Genomic DNA, 25,018 nt, shown 5'->3' with positions numbered 1-25,018 from the left:
ATGGAAGTGTGCTAAAGATATGTAAAACACCACGCTGAGTTTTTCTACTTGTAGATAGAAACCCCCCAATAATTATCTCTATTATTCGTTTATATTGTATTGTGCATTCAAGTCGGACACCATGTTTATGGGCTTGTAGACCATACTGTTCCCAGCAGCTAAAATGAAATAAATACGAACTGGGCTTGTAAAAAGTAAGCGGACTTACTTCAGGATTCTAGTGTGCTGACTCCGCGCAGTAATGGGTGGGCGAGCCAACTCTGCTGACCTTATTTCGAATCCAGACGAGTGTGGGAGTGAATGAATAAGCAAAGTGCACGCGACGAAGACGTTAGTTGAGCAACGACAAGGTTCGAACTGCAAGGAAGTGCTGTTTCTTGTATGATGTTGAGACGCGTGGAGATAACGGAAAATGGATGGGTATGGCCTGAATTTCAAGGTGAACTTTCGCCATTCAGAACTGAAAGAGTTCTGTCAAATACAGTGCATCAGACTTTTAGAATACTGCGTTTATGAAAGAAAGAAAAGCATTAAATAACCTTACATTATGATTCGAAAGACGATATTAATACCAGGGTATCTTTGTATCCCAAATGTTGCATCGAACCTCACTACCTTGTCTTACAAGGAGTGTATTTCAACGGATTTTTAAAACATGAATATATCAGGCTATTTCTTTAAACAGTCACCAAAATTAACGCAACTTGGACAGCAGTAAATGGCCAAAAATGCCCTTTTTCCAAAATTTAAAGACGAATAGAATATAGTTCATACACAACACCTTCCTCTCAAGTCACCTATTCACAAGTGCAAAGTTATCACTCATTTTAATTTTGCTGCTTTCCTATAAAAATGATATTTTGGAAAGTAAGTTATATTTATCTCTCAAAGTGTTTGTGATAAAATAACACAACTTTCCAGGGGTTTAGATATTATAATTTTCTATTTCCTGTATCAGATATTAAAATTTATACTGTATTGTAGATATATGAAAACAATTCGCAATAATTTTGGTGTATAAAATATTTCAATTTACACGGTATATGCATTCTTTCTTTCTTTTTTTCTTAATCCGTTTACTCTTCAGGGTTGGTTTTTCCCACGGACACAGCGAGGGATCCCACCTCTACTACCACGAGGGTCCTGGAGAGTGATACTTTGGGTCGGGGAACACAACTGGGGTAGAGGACCAGTACCTCGCCCAGGTGGCCTCACCTACTCTGCTGAACAAGGGCCTTGTGTGAGGTGAGAAGGGATGGATAAGGAAGCGGCCGTGGCATTAAGTTAGGCACTATCCCAGCATTTGCCTGGAGGAGAAGTGGGAAACCACGGAAAAACACTTCGAGGATGGCTGAGGTGGGAATCGAACCCCCCCCCCTCTAATCAGTTGACCTCCCGAGGCTGAGTGGACCCCGTTCCAACCCTCGTACCACTTTTCAAATTTCGTGGCAGAGTCGGGAATCGAACCCGGGGTTGGCAGCTAATCACACTAACCACTACACCACAGAGGCGGATATATCCATTAATTACCGTTTTTACAGTTAATTACAGTTTTATTGGCATAGAAATGTCAATAAAACTGATAGAATGAAATTATGAAACTTGGTACAGTTTCGTGAAATATTTTCGGATTGCTAAAAATGCTCGAGTAATATGAAATGTTTGAAAAGTCTTAGTCTTTCTTGGTCTAAAACCTGCAGAATAAATGTGATGTTTGTAAATAAATGTTGTAATTAATAAGAATGTCAAATGCTGTGGAAGTGTTTGAGAAAGGCCACTTCGAATTAATTAATGTTTGAGCACGTTCTCATGTCAAGGTCCCCATAACCACATCTTTTCACTAGAATTTTAAAAATAGCATCAAAAGTTCAAGGTGAAAGGAAATGTAACAAGTGCTGGTGCTTCCATTATTTTCTGAATTTGACACCACCACTAGATTGCGTAGACATGACCATAAGAAGAAAGCAATACTTTATTTTTTTAAAGTGTCAAATTTCCGTGTGGGAAAATCAAATGATCATAATATTATATATATGATTTCAGGTGATATAGCCTGCACGATTGCTAGGGTTACACTTCCGTCGCACAGATTTTCAGATGACTCCCAGCCACAAGACATATTTATGTCAAAACTAGTCCATCTACAGACCATCACCGATGGAATTGAGAAACTGCCAGAAGTGTAGAAAGCTGTACATACATGCTTATGCGACTGTCAGCCTTCTTGTAGACCCTTGCGGTATTTCCTGGAAGGGACGAGTAAGTCAGCCTGGGAGCCTACCATCGGACCGGAGGGCATGAGACGGCCTCTCGTTCTATTGTGCTTTTTGTCTGGTGTCTCCATGGGTTTTCTGGAAGGGGAAACTAGAACTTTCCTATCCTGGGCATAGCCCGAAGTTACCAGAACTTCACCAGCAGGTATATAAAAGCAGGCCCGTCGCGAAATGAATGATTGTTGAGAGTGGTGGACTGTTGGAGTGATGAGTGATGATAGTTGAGTTGGAGTGATGAGTGATGATAGTTGAGTTGGAGTGGTATGTGTTGAGTAGTTCACTGTCTGGAGCGTCCACGTGAATCGACTGTGTGAGTTATCGGTCTTGTTTGGAGTCAAGCCAAGTGTGCAGCAGTTGTGCGTTTTGATAGTTAACAAACGTGTGTTCGAACATTTCTTCATGGAACTGCTTTGTGAAGTGACAGTGGTGCTTGCGAAGCGAAGTGAAAGAAGAGATCTGTCAATCAAGGTTACGGAAGGATCACCCGTTCCAGGTAAAGACCATTCAGTCCGAGATCTGCTATGAGGACAAGAGAATTGTGTGTACTGATGATTTGTTTTACAATTTGCTTTACGTCACACCGATACAGATAGCCCTTATGGCGACGCTGAGATAGGAAAGGGCTATGAATGGGAAGGAAGCGGCCGGGGCCTTAATTAAGAGACATCCCCAGCATTTGCCCGGTGTAAACATGGGGAGCCACGCGAAACCATCTTCAGAGCTGCCAACAGTGGGGCTCAAACCCACTATATTCTGAGTAGACTAATTTATTCCTAAGAATATCAACATAAGATAAAATGTTAACTGAAATGAAATGGTGTATGGCTTTTAGTGTCGGGAGTGTTCGAGCACATGTTCGGCACGTCAGGCGACCTGCACATCGTGATGAGGATGAAATGATGATGAAGACGACACACACACACCCAGACCCGTGCCAGCGAAATTAACCAATGATGGTTAAAATTTCTGACCCTGCCGGGAATCGAACCCGGCGCCCCTGTGACCAAAAGCCGGCACGCTAACTATTTAGCCACGGATCCGGACATATGTTAACTGATTAATATTTCGTAGAAAGAAGGCAAAATTTATGCATACTTGCTCACGTAAAAAAAATAGCGTAATTAAAGACAAACATTTCGAGCTTATCCCTAAATCTAATATAGTACAGAAATGTTCAATAATAAACAGAGATGACTGGAACAGATGCTCAGCTGAGTGTAACACTTCATATTTGTTGATGTGTACCAGGGCGTGCTGCATAGATCACTGTGAAAGTTGATGATGATGGAAAGAAAGTACTCCAGGATTTTAAGTACTTCCTGTCAACACAGATGTCAATAAACCCTGTCTAGTAGAAACAAAAGGTTTCTTTCATTACACACCGTAAAATTGTACAATATGCTCTTCAGGCCCTAATACGGCATGTACAATTCCTTGACACATTTATCGTCATGGAAAGATGACTGAACTTTCCTTTGATTACATTTCACTGGATTTCACTAAGTGCCATCAAAAGAGCTATACTTGGATAGGGTTGCTAGATTCTTCGAATAAGAAAAGAGTACATTTCTACAATGACTCTCGGGAACATGCCCAGATATTTTTCTTCTTCTTCTTCTTCTTCTTCTTCTTCTTCTTCTTCTTCTTCTTCTTCTTCTTCTTCTTCTTCTTCTTCTTCTTCTTCTATTTGCGAATAAGTCCATTAGGACTACGCAAAGTACTTAGAGGCGTACATTCTCCTTCCTTTCTAGCCACATATATTTTCACTCTTTTACTGTGGGCTTCCTTTCCGTCTTCAGACCAGGTTGTTCCAGTCTTACCGGGCGAGTTATCCGTGCAGCTACGGTCGCGTAGCTGTGAGCTTAAATTCGGAGGATGGTGGGTTCGAATCCCACCGGCGGCAGCCCTGAAGATTGTTTACCATGGTTTTTCATTTCAACAGCAGGCAAACGCTGGGGCTGTCCTTAATTAAGGCGACGGCCACTACCTTCCCAATCCTAGTCCCTCCCCATCCTGGTGTCGCTGAAAACCCTTGATGTCTAAGTGCGACGTTAAACCCCTACAAAAAAGTAAATGTTGCAGTCTTCTTCTTGGGTCTTTTCTTTTGGTCATTTTACCATTTCAGGCGTCTATTTTCAAAACCCGACAGATCCTACACGTGAGATTGAAAGTGGACAGGTCAAATTATTTTCCAATAAATCATAATATTATAAAATATTCTATGGCATATGTGTATACAACATTTTCCCATGTTTCCTAGACGCGTCATTTGTGAATCTTGGATCTGATGATTACCGGTTTTGGAAATCTTTCTTTCTTTCTTTCTTTCTTTCTTTCTTTCTTTCTTTCTTTCTTAATCTATTTACCCTCTCACTCGGCGAGGGATCCTACCTCTACCTCAAGGGCAGTGTCCTGGAGCATGAGACTTTGAGTTGGGAAGATACAACTTTGCAGCAGGACCAGTACCTCGCCCCGGCAGCCTCACTTGCTGTGCTGAACAGGGACCTTAGAGAGAATGGGGAGATTGGTAGTGATAGACAAAGAAGAGGGAAGGAAGTGGCCGTGACCTGAAGTTAGTAACCATCCCGGCATTTGCCTGGAGAAGTGGGAAACTACGGAAAACCACTTCGAGGATGGCTGAGGTGGGAATCGAATCCCCCTTTACTCAGTTGACATCCGAGGCTGAGGTGGACCCCGTTCCACTCCTCGTACCACGTTTCAGATTTCGTGGCATAGCCGGGAATCGAATACGGGCCTCCGGGTGTAGCAGCTAATCACATTAACCACTACACCACAGAGGTGGACTTCCCAACATTGTGTTTCGTAAAAGTGTCTTCATATGTTTTCACGAAATGTCACAAGAGAGCACCCTTTTCTTGTCTTCTCCCAAATCGGAGATAAAAACTATGAGGGAAAGCCTCAAAACGTTACAGTGAAAAACCCCTGTGTCTGAGTGTAAACTGAGGTGAAAATTTCACTCTAAGTCAACCGAGATTCGAACCAGAACTTTTTGGTATAACGTCGGTAGCTAAGCCACCGCTCTAAGCACGCGTTTCAAAAGAAGCCAACGCCAAGCAATATACGAGTACCAACGCTATTCTGTACAAAGGTCGGTTCGAGTGTAGAGAACTATTTCCACTGCTATGTTGTGTATGATTCTGCCTTCTCTGTTAAAATGATTTTTCTCTCCTGTTTTCCTACTGCAATATGTCCGGCTTCCTAGAAACATCATTAAGAAATTTCTAGAAAATAAGGTTTTGCACTCAGTAAACCCCAAGGAAATACAACCTCATGACAGTCTCATATTGTCTGAAAAGAGTGGACGCAGCTATTTTTGAAACGCATGTGGTCTTGCAGTCATTTTGCTATACTAAAGGGTTATATTCTGGGAGGGCCGAATAACTTCGAGGATAACTCCGTGTGTATGGGTGACGTGCCTACCTCTCGCCCGGATGACACGGTTCGAATCGCGGGCATTCAAGTAATTCTGGGTAAGGGCTGGATGGTATTCACTCAGCCTCATGAGACCAACTCGAGAGCAGTCTGATATGAGAAGTAGAAGATCTTACAACAAAAGCCGATCAATATGAATTGGGATTCTTCTTCTTCTTTTCCTACAGCTTTTTTCCACACCCGTGGGGTCGCGGGTGCGAACTGCGTCGCACATGTAGATTTGGCCCTGTTTTACGGCCAGATGCCCTTCCTGACGCCAACCCCATATGGAGTGATGTAATCACTATTGCGTGTTTCTGTGGTGGTTGGTAGTGTGGTATGTCGTCTGAATATGAAGAGGAGAGTGTTGGGACGGACACAAACACCCAATCCCCGAGCCAGAAGAATTAATCAGAAGTGATTAAAATCCCCGACCCGGCCGGGAATCGAGCCCGGGACCCTCTGAACCGAAGGCCAGTACGCTGACCATTCAGCCAATGAGTCGGATTAATATGAATCGGAATTATTATTCTATTGTTACACTGGCCACGTGGCACTCCTGTACATGAGGCCATCTGGCAGGACAACACTGGTCTTGGCAAATTCTGGACGTCAGAGATAAACCAGTCCGTGTGGTTTTCCGTAGTTTCCCACTTCTCTTCCAAGCAAATGACGGGATGGTACTTAACTTAAGGCCACGGTCGCATCCTTCCCTCTTCCTTGTCTATCCCTTCTCACCCCAAAGAAGGCCCCTGATCAGCATACCAGGTGAGGCCTCCTGGGCGAGGTACTGGTTCTCCTTCCCAGTCGCTCCCACGACCCAAAGTCTTATGCTCTAGGACACTGCCCTTGAGGTGGTAGAGGTGGGATCCCTCGCTGAGTTCGAGGGAAAAACCAACCTGAAGGGTAAACGCATTAAGAAGGAAAGAAACAATCAAATCATGTTTTTGTCTTCATTTGCATTTCACAGGAAAGATGAATTAGTATAAAGGATTTTGCGTTTGCGTAGATTTCTCGGAATCTATTTTTGTCTCTTGGTTAGGTCATGCATAACACCATCCAATTGAGGATGGTTGCCCAGTTGTATTTCTTCTTACAACAGTAATCAAATCATAACCACTTGAGGCGTGTATTCCACGTAAAAGTGTAGAACCCAAGGGTATTAGACAGAAGTTAACAGTTTCTTGAAACTACTTTTACTTCCGTCTTCGAATCATTTCTACTGGGTGAGTGAATGAGTGAAGAGTACAGTAAGATCCAGTGGCATATATTGAGGGCTACCAAGGCTATCGGTGAAGCTCTAACCTCAAATGAGGACGATGGAAATGAAAAGCTTCTAACACATTGCTCTATGTACAAAACTTGAACGCAATGAGATAAAACAACGCTCGTATTTCTGAGTGCAAGGCATCTAAGAAAGATACTACAGCCCAGGCTCTGCGTCCGCCTCCCCTCGTCACACCTCACACGGCTTGCTGCTGAATGATCGACAGATGCGAGGACCGGGGGGAATAGTGGAGCTAGGCTTCGGTCCGTGAGATCGCCACTGCTAACGAAGGAGAGATACCTCAAAGACTCGAAGTTCTCCGGAAGTTTCCGAATTTACACATGCGTTCCTCATCGTATAGACTTCCTCATCTCATAGTTATGACTTAATTATACAGATATCAGAGTGCTAGTATTTCACTCCATTTTGCTTCTACATCCTTCTAGGAAGACACAGCAGGGCTACTGTTATAGCAGTGATATAGTTTTCTTTTTATAGGTAGATCTCCTAAAATGAAGTGCAATCTTTCAGGTTTAGTGTTCTCTTTGGTTGGTTGGTTGGAATCGAACCTGTTATCATGACTCGGACACCACCACTGATCTCCCGAGGAAGCGAATAAACCAGCGAACGATGGATACGGATGCTGGTATTGCTGTAAAATTCAAAAATTTTAACTTAATAATAATAATAATAATAATAATAATAATAATAATAATAATAATAATAATAATAATAATAATAATAATAATAATGGATCCTCCGTGGCTCAGACGGCAGCGCGTCGGCCTCTCACCGCTGGATACCGTGGTTCAAATCCCGGTCACTCCATGTGAGATTTGTGCTGGACAAAGCGGAGGCGGGACAGGTTTTTTCCGGGTACTCCGGTTTTCCCTGTCATCTTTCATTCCAGCAACACTCTCCATTCTCATTTCATAGCATCTATCAGTCATTAATAAAATCACTTTGGGAGTGGCGACCCCATCGTATAATAGCCTATATATGATTCATTCATTTCATTCCTGACCCGGTCAATGACTGGAAAACAGGTTGTAGGTTTTCATTTTCAATAATAATAATAATAATAATAATAATAATAATAATAATAATAATAATAATAATAATAATAATAATGGTGCATCGCATATGTATAGACCGGGTGGTGACTTAATGAGAATGAAATGAATGGCGAAGACGTGATAAACACCCAGTCCTCAAGCCAGGTGAATTAACAGTACGAGGGGATTGATTCTGAGAATTGAACCGGGCCCATCGGGCCAAAGGCAAGCATTCTAACCATTTCGCCACAAAGCCGGACTTAAATTTGCTAAACCTTAGGCTACCATCTCCACTGATCAGGTGTTGATTATTGACAGTAGCAGAGGCCAGAGCAGAAGCTTGTGAAACAACATGGCCAACACAGCAGGCTTCTCCGTTGGTAATTGGCTGCAGCTCAGAACGCTTAGGGCTTGACATTCAGTAAACCAACAACCTAAGTCTAGTGGTAGCCCACGTCTTGATCCCAGCATACGACACTGGTAAGATCTCAGGAACATCGCAATGGAATGCTGCGGCCCGAAATTGAGCAACTGTCTGTACTGTAGTACTCTCCCAGTTCTCTCATGAAATGTATCTTAGTGTCTGTAGGACGGGTAATAAAATATCTAGGCAGAACATTCATCCAACTAGCAGCACAACTACAATCATTTGAAGAACAGGAATTCAAATATATGAGCCGTGCATGTCACTGATGTTACAAGGAATATATAACGGATGACTTTTATTGCCGTTCCGTTAATAATTAAATGGCAGCATCGCGGAAGACATTAAAAGTGACACTTCTATATTTAACTGAATACAATGATTCTCTCGCAAGGGGTGAAAGGCATGACACACTGAGCGCACGACTTCAATTCTTTGAATGGTAGAAGGTGAATAACTTTTGCCGCAGCATCTGTTTACAGCCGTATCCTTCATAGTTACTATTAATTGAGAGGCTTGCTTTCAATTTCCGACTTCCTTAACTTCTTTCTCCACATCCTGGCAGACGTGGCTCATTTTCACAACCGGGAGCCCTTCTTGACACCAATGGAGGGGTCTACTGAAATATTACGTGATCATGTTTGGAGCTGGAGGAGGAACAAAAATATATCGTGGACAACGGGAGTGAAAATGAAGAAATTCTTAGAAAAAGTTAGCGAAAAAAGATCTGTACTATTAAGGAAGTGGCCATCTCTGTAGGTACAATCCTGAAAGCTTCTGTACGCTTCACGGGAAAGATAGGTTAGATATCCAACATGGCGGACTACACGACTACTACTACTACTACTACTACTACTACTACTAATAATAATAATAATAATAAAGCCTCTGTGGTGTAGTGGTTAGTGTGATTTGCTGCCACCCCCGGAAGTCCGGGTTCGATTCTCGGCTATGACACGAAATTTGAAAAGTGGTACGAGCGCTGGAAAAGGGTCCACTCAGCCTCGGGAGGCCAAATGAGTAGAGAGGGGTTCGATTCCCACCTCAGCCATCCTCGAAGTGGTATTCCGTTGTTTCCCACTTCTCCTCCAGCCAAATGCTGGGATGGTATCTCACTTAAGATCACGGCCCCTTCCTTCCCTCTTTCGTGTCTATCCCTTCCAATCTTCCCATACCCCGCCCCACAAGGCCCCTGTTCAGCATGGTAGGTGAGGCCACCTGGGAGAGGTACTGGTCCTCCTCCCTAGTTACATTCCAAACCCAAAGTCTCACATTCCAGGACAGTGCCCTTGAGGCGGTAGAGGTGGGATCCCCCGCTGAGTCCGAGAGAAAAACCAACCCTGCAGGGTAAACAGATTAAGAAAGAATAATAATAATAATAATAATAATAATAATAATAATAATAATAATAATAATAATAATAATAATAATAATAATTTCATGCGGCTATTACCAGCCTGCTGCAGCCCTTGTAAAGTAGACCCTCCGACGAGGGTGGGCAGTAGTTCTCGTATGTAGGGATGTTGGGGACAGTACAAACGCCCAGTCCCCGAGACATGGGAATTAACGATTTTATGATTAAAAGTCTCCGACCCAACCGGGAGTCGAACCCCGTGGCCCTCTGAGCCGAAGGAGACAACAATGACCATTCAGCGAAGAAGCCTGGCAAAACTTGAACTAATTAATTTCTTGCCGTGAAGAGAAAGTTCGGCGAGTGACAAGACTATTTATTACGCGTGTTATTAGTGTTAATACTAATGTTCCGATGTTAAGGAAACGTCAGATTTCTTTACTGAGCTCATTTTACCCGAAATATGAAAAATAACTGCGATTGATGGGTCCCTGACCACGTTTAAAACATGTTCATGTTGCATATAAATGCATATTTCGGCCATTTTCTTATGGCCACGTTTTGCTCATTTTATTGATATAAGGTCATTTTTGGTTATATTTTGAGCATTTTTTGTTTAAACTAAGGCGTCGGTTTTAACAAGGTACACGTTAGCTCCGTCGAGTTTCGAACACAGGATTTGAAATTACTGCAGCAGATGTATCTATCTTTCCCTTCCCGAAACAGCAGGTTTAGAAGACATGCTTACGAGAAAGAGATGTTTTATGAACGTACGCTAATACTCAGTTTTTTTTTTTTTTCGGTTTTGGGAAAACAGAATGAGAAATGCAGCTCAGGGCTATGATAATGAATGTATGAAGTTTTGACGTACCTATTGTAGCTCTGACAGTCTGCATGATTGAATGTGTCTGCTGTATTATCGCTAATCACCTTTTTGGCACGTTTAAACATGCTCAAGTCACAGTTGACATTTTAGGTCATATTTAGCTAGTTTTAGGACATTTTTTGTGTGTGTATATTTTGTACTTCTTGAGATCATAAACTTCCGAACCCTAGTTATTACATTTACACGGCAAGCAATGGGAGTGTGGTTGCATAAGCCCCGCCAAGTTAGCTGCCGGTCGGTAGATGCAGAGTGGGTCTCGGCCACGGCTGGTCCTGGTCCAACAGTTCTGCACTCTAACTGGCCAACCGAGCAGAGGAGGAGTGGCCACGTCTCTACCGCGGCTCTACGTCCCTGTATTCGGGAGACGGTACAGGGCTGGATCTCACGGCTGGCCCCAACCGTCGGCTGTCCTGAGAATGGTTTTCAATTCTCCTGCACTAATGCGAATGCCGGGACAGTTCCTAGTAAAGGCCACGGCCGCCATCCCCCTCACCTTCTCCGAGCATCTCCTTCACCGTAACAAATCTCCCGGCCTGAGAGACGGCGTTACCGTCTAAGAGGTCCGCCTCCCCCTTTAGGGGAGGAATGAAAAAAAAATTAGTAGTAGTATAGTAGTAGTAGTTACATTCTGGGAAGACAACAGGAATATTCAGCAAAGACGTTGGACGTGGCATGAAAGGGCCGAGGATGACTACCGTGGTGACCCTCACTTTGGGGGTTACGTTTCCGGAGTATCTGAGGAATTTCATGGCATGTCCATGGAGTACGTTTGATTTTTTTCTTCTTTCTTATTAATATTGTTTTGTTTGCTCATTTTTGTTCTCTGCGTGTTTTCTTTTTCTTTTCTTTTATCTGTACAGTATGTAGAGTTTGAAAGAGTGAATTTTGGCATGGGCTGAACATGTTATTTTTCTCATTTAAAGGATCAAATGGGTATTATTACTGTAGATCTAGAGAAAAATAATAAAGTATCAGTATCAGTATCAGTATAGTAGTAGTAGTTAGCTGCCGCGAAGTGGAGTACAGGCGTTCAGGGAGAATGCCCTCTCCTCCAGTCCAGAACAGAACGGTCGCATTCGCCGCACGCCATGAACGTTTCAAACTAGGTGGTTTTCTTATTTTCGCGGGATGTGGCAGCCCAGTAGCCAGACACGAAGCGAGCTCTTTGGGAGACAAAATGAAAATTATGTTCATCTTAGCCGGCCAACAACAACATAGAAAACAGTCACATTTCACAGTTTACATAGTCTCGATTCTAATTCTTCTAGTTTCCCTTCAAATCGTATAAATCTTTCGCCCCCTTAATTCTTTTGAGTAAGTAATAATACTTCCTTGGGCGAGTTGGTGGGTTCCTGGCAAGCATAAAGGAAGGATCTCTCCTGTCTGCTTTTTTTTTTTTTTTTTTTTATTGCTTAGCATAATATTTTTATGCTTTGCCTTTCGTCACAGTCGTTTTATTGTTAGCGCAGATACAAGCAGAAGAGGAATACCTACAATACATGAGGCAGATCAGAGAAGACATAAGAGCCTATGAAGAAATAAAGATACTAATAGAGAGGAGAGGAGAGGAGAGGACGAGATTGACTGAATCAGTCTGCAAGCCTCTGCTAATAAACTAAGCACTATTTGAAATTGCAGTCTGACCTCGTATAGCTCAATACTTCTTATCACTAATAATTAAAAACTGATTCGAACTATCATCACCTTGGTCTTCCTCTTCTTCTCTTACCCTTCATGGCCGAGTCTATCATTCTCCAAGGTAACCTATTCCCCTCCATTCCCCTCACATGATCCCAGACCCCACCACCGCAACTGATTTATACTTACAGCTTCTTCCATCGAGTTCATTCCTGATTTAGCTTTTATCTCCTCGTTCCGAGTTCCCTCTTGCTATTGTTCCTACCTATTTGTATAATCGATTATTCTCGCATTTTTAATGCCTGTTACTTCCATCTGTTGAATTAGATATCCTGACTCCACCCAGCATTCATTCCTACAGAGTAAAGTTGGTCAGAAACAGATCGATATAAAGATAATTTCGTCCTACAGTATTATTATTATTATTTCTATCTTTTGCTATTTGTATTGCTTTACTGTTTAATTTTTAATGATTTTTTGTTTTTTCATTACTATTTTATATAATTTTAACGCTGTTTGTTGGAAATGCAGTGGTTAAGTTTAGGAGGGGACCATTAGTGTTGAAGTTATCCAATGCTATTTCCTTTCCATAAATTTTTACTCATTTTGAATGATCTCAGTGTATTTAACGCCACCCACGAACTGTTCGCCAAGTATTAAGAGATCTATCGATGTTATATAGTGTGCTAATAAAGAAAATCAAGGATTATTCCTGCTTTACCTCGCTGTCTTGTGAAAAGTGTTCACATATGCAATTCATATGTTTATACTGTAGGTCTGCATCATAACAACACATCAGTGGAGGCCGACGACTTTCAAACTCTCGTAAAAAAAAGTCACTCTAACGAGCAAGTGGCTGTGCGGTTTGGGTCACGTAGATATCAGCTTGCATTCGGGGAATAGTGTTGGAACCCCACTGTCCGCAGCTCTGAAGATGGTTTTCTATGGTTTCCCATTTTCACAACAGGAAAATGCTCTGGCTATACCTTCATTAAGGCCACAGTTGCTTCCTTCCGACTACTAGTCCTTTCCCATCCCATCGTCGCCGTAAGACCTGTATGTGTCGGTGGGACGTAAAGCATATTGAAAAAAAAAAGTCACTCTACAGTGGTTAGGAAACGGCCTAATGGAAGTTAATGGACGAACTGACACATTTGTCAAGAAGGGTGCTAAGGTTTCAGCAATTATCAACTCAGGAAACATCTTAACAATCTGTAAGAATTACTGCAAACAATTACTTCAAGAATATCATACTCTAGAAGGCATGGGAAGAAGGAATCTCGAACATTTCAGGAGAGGTAATTACTGAGCTGCGTCCTGTTGTCAGACATCTAGGGCACGGGTATCAAACCCTTCCCACCGTAAGTGTAGTGCCCTTACTAGAAATACCTGTGCAGGAATGCGCAAGTCGCTTCCCTTCACTGGGCTGGTACTTACCCACGTTACTGACTTAGTGCTGTGCGCGCGTACGAGTGATAGGCCCCAGTTACTTGTTTTGGTCTACAAGTAATGGTTGAAACATGTATAGTTGCATAGGCTGTGGCATAATGATTGACCTAGTAATTTGCTAGTGTGTGTTTGTGTACTTCTGTATCATCATGGTTGCTTGAAGAGATGCTACTTCTAACAAAACCTATTTTCTTTTGTTTAAGTTTATAAAAGCATAACGTTTTGCAACTGAAGCGATGTAGTACCGGCATAATATTCGGCATTATTCTGCTTCATAAATGGTCATAGGGGAGTTGAGCACTTTAAGGGGGGAGACCCAGCTTAACAAAGGAAAAACAGGTTAATATTCATTCGATTGTTAAATATGCTACAATTGTTAATGACAATTTATTGCTGCACATATCAAAGTATTGGCATGCTTCCTGGCAACCAGAAGCAATTTCAATAATGTCAAAATTCTAATAATTCGAATATTTTAAAATAAAATGTTCGAAATTTCCCACCTTTTTAACAATATATTACTGTTTCCCTTATAAATTCCAAGTTTATAAGAATTTTTGTCTTTTTCCTTTCTTAAAGTGTGTATCAATCCTCCACCTACAAACTGAACCTCAACCACTAATATAGACTGTGATTTAGATATTTTTATCCAGTTTTAATTCCGAGCACCTGAATATATTAATATTTTTAAAAATAAATATGTTATATAAAATCCAATATAAATCCTATTGATCTGAATGAGGTACAACACTATGGGAGGAAACCCTGAAAAAATCATAATTATGCGTGAAACAGTAACGTAGTTACGAAGGAAACCGTGATATATCGTTAAAAAGGCGGGAAATTTTTGAACATTTTATTTAAAATTGTTATAGTTAGAATTATGACATTATTTAAGTTGCTTCCGATTGCTAGAAAGCATGCCAATACTGGGATATGTGCAGCACTCGTCAACAACGTTTGTAGCATATATAACAATCGAATGAATATTGGCCTACTTTCGCCGTGTTAAGTTGGGGCTTCCCCCCGTAAGCACCTAAGAAATAAATGCCTATTATTTTTTACTTCACTGCTTACGGCAACGTTTAAAGTAAGTATTAATTTTCCTGGTACACGGTGATTTCAAAGCATGTTGTTCAGCACATTTTATACAAACGTCGTGCTGAACAAATTTAATTTTGTACAGTGAGTTTCTCTCATCGCTTGGCCGGCAGGTGAGCCCAGCTTATCTGCCTGCCGTTGATTCATCACTCCCCGCTCCGCGGAATAGCAACAAAGACAGCACTTCGCTCACTTCATCCGTGCGTGTCACGAGATATTAAAAATACGAAAATAAGAATTTTAAAAATTAGTGATTAAGAATAAAGGAAATAAGCTTGTACCTTAACATTTTCCTATCCCGCTATGCTGAGCTCTTCGAAACCCCGGCTTCTCGTCCAAGTCGTCTTAGGGTTTTTGTAGGCGTATGTTCTAATCTTTCTGCGATTACGTTTACCTTTCCTCGTCACGTACACGTTTATAAACACTTCACTTCTTATCGAGTAAAGAACCAGTTCCTCTCAATTTGTTTACGAGTTTCCGCACGCTCTCTTTATGTGGAGGGCGTACACTTGGAAACTGTGTTACAAATCGCCTATCGATTTCCCTGCAAGACTGTTTTCACATAATTATTGTGCATAAATACCCTTTCCTCTACAGCGTACACATGTGGAGGCATTATGAGAATTATACCCCGAAGTAACACTTCACAACTCGAGAACAGTTGGAGCGACAGATCAACACTTTATACACATTCTTAGCACGGACCTGAACTGCGAAGTGCGGGCATTCCCCTGCTGTCGCTGCGCTATGTAATGGGAAATGATGAGTCAACGGGAGGCAGATAAGCAAGGCGTGCCTGCCGACCAACCTATGAGAGAAACTCACTGTATATGCTTATGTGAAAAATATACATGTATTGCACGAAGTACCGCAGTCCTCAAAGTGTAACACACCCCTCTAGGGTTGCGGTATCCGATGACGTCCTCAGCAAGCGCTCGTAACAGGTGTTTCTCTTGCTCGTAGAGTTGTCAGTCAGCTCGCGACCTCGACATGCCCGGGCCGTACTGCAAAGTTTGCAACCACCAGGAGACGATGGACAGAAGTCATCTGGAAACCTGTGCTGATGTAACAAGCATGAATGAATGGGACCACTACTAGAAGGCAAGGAAACGCGTGAATCAATGATGGTTTACGAGATTACCTGTCTTATACTTTTACTAAACGATCGGATTTTCGTAACAGAAACAGCGGAAATTGAAAGTGTATTACTCTATCAATCACAACTAATGTGCAATTTAGGGTAGTCGCCCAGGTGGCACATTCCCTATCTGTTGTTTACCTAGCCTTTTCTTAAATAACTGCAAAGAAATTGGAAATTGATTGAAAATCCCCCTTGGTAAATTATTCCAATCACTAACTCCCCTTCCTAAAAACGAATATTTGCCCCAATTTGTCCTCTTATATTCGATCTTTATATTGTGATCTTTCCTAATTTTAAAGACACCACTCGAACTTATTGGTCTACTAATGTCATTCCATGCCATTTCTCCACTGACAGCTCGGAATATACCACTTAGTTGAGCAGCTCGTCTTCTTTCTCCCAAGTCTTCCCAGCGCAAACTTTGCAGCTTTTTTTGTAACGCTGCTCTTTTGTCGGAAATCACCTAGAGCAAATCAAGGTGCTTTTCTTTGGACATTTCCCAGTTCATGAATCAAGTAATCTTGGTGACGGTCCCATACACGGGAATCACACTCTAGTTCGGGTCTTACCAGAGACTTATATGCCCTTTCCTTTAAATCCTTACTACAACCGCTAAATACCCTAATAACCATGTGCAGAGATCTATACCCTTTATTTGCAATCATATTTATGTGATTACCTCAATTAAGATCTTTCCTTATATTAACACATAGGGACTTACAATGATTCCCAAAAGGAACTTTCACCCCATCAACGCAGTAATTAAAACTGAGAGGACTTTTCCTATTTGTGAAACTCGCAACATGACGTTTAACCCGGTTTATCATCATACCATTGCCTACTGCCCATCTCACAAAATTATCGAGGTCATTTTGCAGTTGGTCACAATCGTGTAACTTATTTATTACTCTGTGCAGAATAACATAATCTTCAAAAAGCCTTATCTACGATTCACTTCTTTACTCATATAATTAATATATATATAAGAAAACATAAAGTTCCGAATATACTGCCTTGACGAATTCCCCTCTTAATTATTACAGGGTCAGATAAAGCTTCGCCTACTCTATTTCTCTGTGTTTTATTTTTTAGAAATATAGCAACTCATTCAGTCACTCTTTTGTCTAGTCCGATTGCACTCATTTTTGTCAGTAGTCTCCCGTTAGGTACCCTAGCAAATGCCTTAGATAGGTCAATCGCGATACAGTCCATTTGATCTCCTGAATGCAGGATATCTGCTATAACTTGCTGGAATCCTACAAGTTGAGCTTCAGTGGAATAACGTTTCCTAAACCCTAAGTGCCTTCTATCTAACCCCTTATTAATTTCGCAAACATGTCTAATATAATCAGAAAGAATTCTTTCCCAAAGGTTACGTGCAATGCATGTTAAACTGACTGGCCTGTACTTTTAAGCTTTATGTCTATCACCTTTCCCTTTATATAAACGGGCTACTATAGCAACATTTCATTTATTTGGTATAGCTCCTTCATGCAAACAATAATCAAATAAGTACTTCAGATATTGTACTAAATCCCAACCCATTGTCTTTATATATCTACCGAAACCTTATCAATTCCAGCTGCTTTTCTAGTTTTTAACTTTTGTATCTTACTGTAAATGTTATTGCTGTCATAGGTAAATTCTAATACTTCTTTAGCATTAGTCACCTCCTCTATCTGGACATTATCCTTGTAACCAAAAGTCTTTACATACTGCTGACTAAATACTTCTGCCTTTTGAAGATCCTCGCATACGCACTCCCTTTGTTCATTAATGATTCTTGGAATGCCCTTCTTGGAACCTGTTTCAGCCGTAAAGTACTTATACATACCCTTCCAGTTTACAATATATTTTGTATGACCGTCAATTATGCTTGCCATCATGTTTAGCTAACTTCTTTTCTCCCTTTGTTCATTAATGATTCCTGGAATGTCCTTCTTGGAACCTGTTTCTGCCGTAAAGTTCCTATACATACCCTTCCATTTTTCACTAAATGTTGTATGATCGTCAATTATGCTTGCCATCATGTTATCCGTAGGTAACTTCTTTGCTAGATTCAATTTTCTAGAAAGTTCCTTCAATTTCTCCTTACTTTCACAGCCATTTCTATCTGTATATCTTTCCAACCTGCACCTCTTTCTCAATCTCTTTACTTCTCTGTTATAATATAGTGGATCTTTAAAGATACAAACCCGTTTTCACATTCCTCAACAATTGCTTTAGACCCATCCCAGAGTCTATTTTCATTTTTATTTACCGATTTCCGCCGATCACATTCACTTTTTTTAAACTCTGTCATGCCTGCTGTAACAGCCATATTGTACTGCCTAACAGTGCTAACTTTAATGCCTTCTTTCTATCACATTTACTTTTAACTACGACAAAACAGCTTCGTGATCACTAATGCGATCCGTTATTTCGGTGTCTCTCTAGAGCTCATCTGGTTTTACCAGCACCACATCCAGAATATTCTTCCGTCTAGCTGGTTCCATCACTTTCTGAATCAGCTGCCCTTCCCATATTAACTTATTTGCCATTTGTTGGTCATGCTTCCTGTTGTTCGCATTACCGTCCCAGTTGACATTTGGTAAATTGAGATCACCCGCTTCAACCACGTTCCTTTCCATGTCGTTTCCCACATAGCTGATTATCCTATCAAATAATTCTGAATCAGCGTCAGCGCTACTGTTTCCTGGTCTGTACACTCCAAAGACATCAAGTTGCCTGTTATCTTTAGAGATGAGCTCTACACCTTGAATTGCATGTTTGTCATCTTTAGTTTCTTCGTAGCTTACAAATTCTTCTTTCACCAGAATGAATACTCCCGTTCCTACCATTCCTATCATATCTCTACGATACACACTCCAGTTCCGTGAGAATATTTCTGCATCCATTATATCATTTCTCAGCCTTTTACAATATCTGGTAAGTATATATCTATTAAATTACTTAATTCTATTCCATTCATTACAATACTTCTACAGTTCAACACTACTTGACTTCCAGATCTCTGCACCCTTATCACCGCTCCCTAAACGACACCATTTTGCCTGAATTAATCTCCCTACAACCCTTCTACACAAATTTCCTAATTTATATGTACCACTGCGGTTTAAGTGAAGGCCGTTTGAGAGCGGGTCCCTATCTCCTACGCACCTATTAGGATCTAGAAATCTCACTCCCAGTTTCCCACATACCCACTCATTTAAATCCCCAATCACCTTCCAGTCAGTATCCCTCCTAAACAGTATTCCACTGATAACAATTCCCGCTTCCTGATACTTCGCCCGTGCTGCATTTACCAGATCCCACACATCCCCAACTATGTTTGTACTTATACCTTTTTGCCTTACGTTGTTGGTGCCAACGTGAAACACTACCACCTTCTCCTTTCCCTCCTCCTTCTCTTCTACTTTCCTCAACATCTGCCTGAACCTAATTCCTGGATAACACTCTATCCTGGTTCCCTTTCCTCCACACACTTTCCCCACATGTCTAACAATGGAATCCCCCATGACCAGAGTCTCAACCCTACCCACCTCATTTGATCCCCTCCCCTCCTGGTCAGCCCTATCTTTCGTCACTGCTTCAGAAGCTACTTCCTCCTCCCTTTTTTCCCTCCCATGACCCTGCTGCACCTGTCTTTTCCTATCTGTTCTACGTTTCCCTTTCCTACCTTTTCCGCGCCGATTTCTCACATACACTTGTCCTAAATTCTGATCCTGAATAGAGCCCTTAGCCTGCAATCTCCTTCCTCTTAAAACTTTAGACCGTCTGTCCTCTACAATTACCCCCTTTTCCTAACCCATCCCTCTTTTTCACCTACTGTATCCTGTACATTATTTGAGGGAGGTCTACTTTCCTTCCTGTCGTCTGAGAGAATCATAATTATCTTCCTCAAACTCTCCAACTCCTCCCTCATACTCCTTAATGCTTTGCCACACCCACAGTTCCTCCACTTGCACTCCTTACCCATTCTTTACGGAATAATGAAAAGAGAAGGAAAAATAACTTATTCTGTGCAAAACAAAAATGAAATAAATAAATAAATCAATCAATCAATAGATGGCGACAGCTGTTATTTTCCAGTTGCTTGTGTTCATAAAGGTATAATAATACATGGTCTTGTGTAACAGGATGTGTGGTAGAGTCATGAAGGGTGTATATTTTGAATATCAATCAGCCAACATCTCAAATCTCGGCCTCCTTGTTGTTCCTCAAAACCATTTGCATGGGCTCGATTTCCCAGTTACAATACACATGATATCTGATAATTAAACCAAAAGGTTCTCTCCATCGATGAAGACGGCGGTTGCAGAGTGGGCTTCGGCTGGTCTGACGGCTGTGCACTCCGACCGACCAACCAAGTAGAGAAGGGGTGTCAGCGGCTCTGCCGTGACTGTAAGCCTCTGCACTCGGTAGACGAAGAGGGGCTGGTCCGTACCGTCGGCTGTTCTGAGAATAGTGTTCCATTCTCCTGCGCTGAGGCGAATGCCGGAATATTTCCTAGTATAGGCCACGGCCGCCAACCCTCTCATCTTCTCCGCACATCTCCTTCTCCGATACAAATCTCCTAGTTTGAGAGATGGCCCGCCTCCCCCTTCAGGGGAGGAATGAAAACATTTTGTAGTAGTAGTTCATTTTTTATTAGCTATTTAAAATTTTAAGGAATAAAAGGATGGTGAGCGTTTGACAGTACAGTTAAACCTATTTATTGGTGAACTTTGCGGAGTCTTCCTTTGCCGTAATATAAATGGTGAACACGTGTTGTTTGATGATGTATATGATTTCATTTTTCTCAATCAAATCAAAACTAGCCACCAGTGACCTGCATTTATGGCGGTCGCCCAGATGGTACATTCCCTATCAATTGTTTACTTCATATTTACACTTGTTTATAATTGTTTACCTAACTTTTTTCCTAAATATTTTCTACGAACTTGGAAATATAATCGAACATTTCCCTTGATAATTTAACTAATCCCTTACTCCTCGTCCTAGAAATGAATATTTGCCCCAATTTGTCCTCTTGAATTCCAACTTTGTCTTCATATTATGATATTTCCTACTTTTAAAAGCTCCTTTTTAAAGCTTCTCTTTTCTTAACAAGATTATCCACCACAAAGGTTTTACGTAAGTACATTAAACACAATCACAATAGACAGATACAAAAATAATGATGAACACTGAAACAATCAACAGTAATCAAAAGAGGATTTCAAAAAATAATGTCCAGATTATCCAGCCACTGTACGGTTTGCGCTGAAGATGTCAACAATTTCTCCACAGGTGCAGAGTAGTTTCGTTTTCAGGTAGTTTATAGAATCATTTATTAAAAATTAGTTTCGGCAGACTGAATAACCTAACAGTCATAAATTGAGTAAGTCGAAACTGAAGGAAAAAAAAAGGAAGTTTGCATTTTTTGTTTTTATTTTTTCTTTCTTTCGTGTGGCTATTTCTAGCCGGGTGCAGCCCTTGTGAGGCAGGCTCTCCTATAAGGGTGGGCGGCGTCTGCCATGTGTAGGTAACTGCGTGTTATTGTGGTGGAGGATAGTGTTATGTGTGGTGTGTGAGTTGCAGTGATGTTGGGACAGCACAAATACCCAGTCCCCGAGCCAATGGAATTAACCATTAACCGGCCGGGAATCGAACCCGGGACCCTCTGGATCAAAAGTCAACACGCTAACCATTTAGCAATGGAGCCGGACTACATTTGTTAATTAGTCTATTGACCGTACAAGTGAAATGCGCTCAGTGTAGCTGTATCTTGTACTTTGTGAATAATGAAATACGGTACATAAAATCTCCGTACAGGTCACGGAGGCCTGTGGAAAGGTGAACGATCAAGGCGCAAAGTGGGATAAAGTGGTTACCTCTATGCCCAGCAGTCGTTGCCTCCAAGAAATAACCTTGTACCACTTCACTTGTAGGATATATTCTTTCCTAATCTGTTTACCCTCCAGGGTTGGTTTTTCCCTCAGCGAGGGATCCCACCTCTACCGCCTCAATGCAGTGTCCTGGAGAGTGAAACGTTGGTTAGGGGATACAACTGGGCAGGAAGACCAGCACCTCGCCCAGACGGCCTCACCTGCTATGCTGAACAGGGGCCTTGTGAGGGATGGGGAGATTGTAGAGGATTGACAAGGAAGAGGGAAGGGAGAGGCCGTGGCCTTAAGTTAGGTACCATCCCGGCATTTGCCTGGAGGAGAAGTGGGAAACCACGGAAAACCACTTCCTGTGGTTCGGACTTTACGTAAAACTGTATATCCCGTGACAATGATCCCCATAGTAACAGTCACTAAGCTTCCGTTGAAAGTCCCGTTTATAAATTTCGCGTCTAGCTGACGGGGAAATCGAACCTATTTCTGTCCAGGTGAACTGCAAGCACCTTAACAGCGTTGTTAGGCAACCTTCAGTCAGAAATTGTAGACAGAAGTTAAATCACAACTGGGCTATCTTTATAAATATTAATTGGAAGGACTAGGATAGCCATATCACAACGCAACGGGATAGTTAACATAACAGCACTCAGCTTCTGCAGAAATTTCTGCTTTTCAATGCACTGGTCGTTTGTGCTGTGAACGCTGCGGGTGGGGGTTATGATTCCAAGGTATCTGAGTGAAAATGTCTGTGCGGTCTGTGCGATGTCGCAGTTGTCGTTAAAATTCTCAGGGTTCAGTTTCTCTCAGATGAATGTCTGTAAGAATAGCCGCGTTTACGTCGACATGCACTGGCAGACATGACTGTATCTTGACGTGTATATTACATTTTATATAATGAAGTTAACTTCGTAATGTCGTAAGAGCAAAGTTTCAAGCCATAGCTGGTAGAACAATCACGCTACCATCTTAACAGTACGCTACTGTTTCAACCTGGCGATTTTCCCGTTTTAGCGCATGTAGCGATAATGCAAGCTATAAGATGGTAAGTAGCGGAGAGTCTTGCAACTACGCCATCTGCCACACGCTAGTACTTAGTGGAAGACGTCGGGAAAATTGGCAAGCCCCTAAATATTAGTTTTTTCCCAGGACATTTAGACTGTGCGCTTTAAAATGAGAGATCGTTCATTGAAATCTGCTTAGCAGATTATTCAGAATGACCGTTACCGAAAAAATAGTTTATCAAATTACATACCGGTAGATAGATTAACAATATTTTTTAAAAATTTATATTGAAAAGTAAAACTATGACGGCCAAGCTTACGAACTTTCCCTAACGTAACGTACAATTATTAATAAACTGCACTCAGACGCGATGAAATGGTTATTTCTCAATACAGTCAAGAAAACACTTTCACGTTGGTATAGACCGGACGAGCTCAGCTGGGCGCCCGTTAAGGCTAGTCCAGTGCGACCGAGCTGGCATGACGTAAATGCGGGCAGCTTACGTAGCAAGCATACGTCAGTGAAACGAGAGGGCGAACACACTTTTCAGGGAAAGGAACAGTCACGTTCGATTGTGATTGCGAAGCTCTCCTTCACCTCTCAGCGAAATGCTGACTGGGGTACAATATTTAAAATAAAACGCAAGAAAATCGACCTTTTCAAGATATTTCGATTTTATTTATACTGCGCTCGATATAAACAGTCAGTTGTATTTTCTTATATTTATCCATTCAAAGAAAACTGACCCGCTATAATTTTTGTGTTACAGTCTACAAAGGTTTAAGCACCGAGCTCGATAGCTGCAGTCGCTTAAGTGCGGCCAGTATCCAGTATTCGGGATATGGTAGGTTCGAACCCCACTGTCGGCAGCCCTGAAGATGATTTTCCATGGTTTCCCATTTTCACTCCAGGCACCTTAATTAAGGCCACGGACGCTTCCTTCCCACTACTAGCTCTTTCCTGTCCATCGTCGCCGTAAGACCTATCTGAGTCGGTGCGACGTAAAGTAACTTGCAAAAAAAAAAAAAAATTAAGCGTACAAAATATGATTTACAATTCCTTGGAAACGAATGACAGCATTTACATTAACAAATAAAATTCCTGTGATTCATTAATCAAAAAGTAATAAAGCGGTAATTACATAATTCAACAAGTTTACTGCTTGATTTTTCACAGTTTTGTAGTGTTGTGTGACTGTTCTTGTTCAATGAATTTCTGAAAATAGTATTTAAAACAACAGGTGTCCATTGATAATAGCTAGCCTCTAAATAGCCAGCGAGTTTCATCACGAGTGAGGACGTAGATATTTACTATCCAACGGAAATTGAAAATGACGTGGTTTTCTGCCTTCTTTTACTATTTTCCATTTCAAACTTGGTTATCGCCGCAGTAATCCAGAGTGACTGGGAGAACTTCGCCCAACTTTTATGGCCTGTGACGTAACCAGAATAGCATACAGTCGCTTGCTCGCCCGCTCTCAGTTCTGGGTGCCCGCGTGACGTAATGTCCAGCGTGAGCACCTCTGTTCTAGACTTATTTGCAAAGTTTTGGACCGAGAACGACCAATATCTGCCCCATATAAATAAATGAAATTCAGTAAGAAACGGGGAACATGCTTCTACTGCACACTACACACAACCGGCGACTGATGACTTACCCAAAACAATATGAAGACCGGCCCTCATCGTATGTGTCCGCTGTGGTCCGCGTGGGGAGAGTGTGTCATGGCCATGGACCGAACGTGCCCCTCTGGAAGCAAACAAAACGTTAATAATAATAATAATAATAATAATAATAATAATAATAATAATAATAATAATAATAATAATAATAATAATAATAATAATAATAATAATAATACAGTTCTATGGACACCTACTGAGGATGGATAGAAACAGACTGATCAAAGGAATCTTCGGATTCTTAAGGAAGAGCGGACATAGCGGACAGGGATCGATTTAAATTACTAGTCAATGAGTTCAGAAGTTTCAAGAGGCAGAAGAAGAGCCAGTGATGAAAAAATAGATTACACAGAAGAAGGAAGTACAATAAAGGATGAAAATATATTGGCAGATAGTGAAGGCAGAGGTGAAAAATATTGTAAGGACAATCAA

General features: G+C 41.5%; 1 protein-coding gene across 1 annotated transcript in view; it reads right to left on the bottom strand.

Moving 5' to 3' along the window:
* The window catches only part of LOC136858648 (uncharacterized), a 247,880-nt gene extending 223,256 nt beyond the window's left edge, over positions 1 to 24,624 (bottom strand). Inside the window, exon 1 of the mRNA XM_068225648.1 lies at positions 24,562 to 24,624. Coding sequence (XP_068081749.1) covers positions 24,562 to 24,589 — 28 coding nt within the window. The 5' untranslated portion in view covers positions 24,590 to 24,624. The remainder of the gene's footprint in view (positions 1 to 24,561) is intronic.
* Positions 24,625 to 25,018: the final 394 nt, after the last annotated feature.

Source organism: Anabrus simplex, chromosome 1, assembly GCF_040414725.1.
Source record: "Anabrus simplex isolate iqAnaSimp1 chromosome 1, ASM4041472v1, whole genome shotgun sequence".
Taxonomy (NCBI): Eukaryota; Metazoa; Arthropoda; class Insecta; order Orthoptera; family Tettigoniidae; genus Anabrus; species Anabrus simplex.
This window is presented reverse-complemented; position numbering and strand designations above follow the sequence as displayed.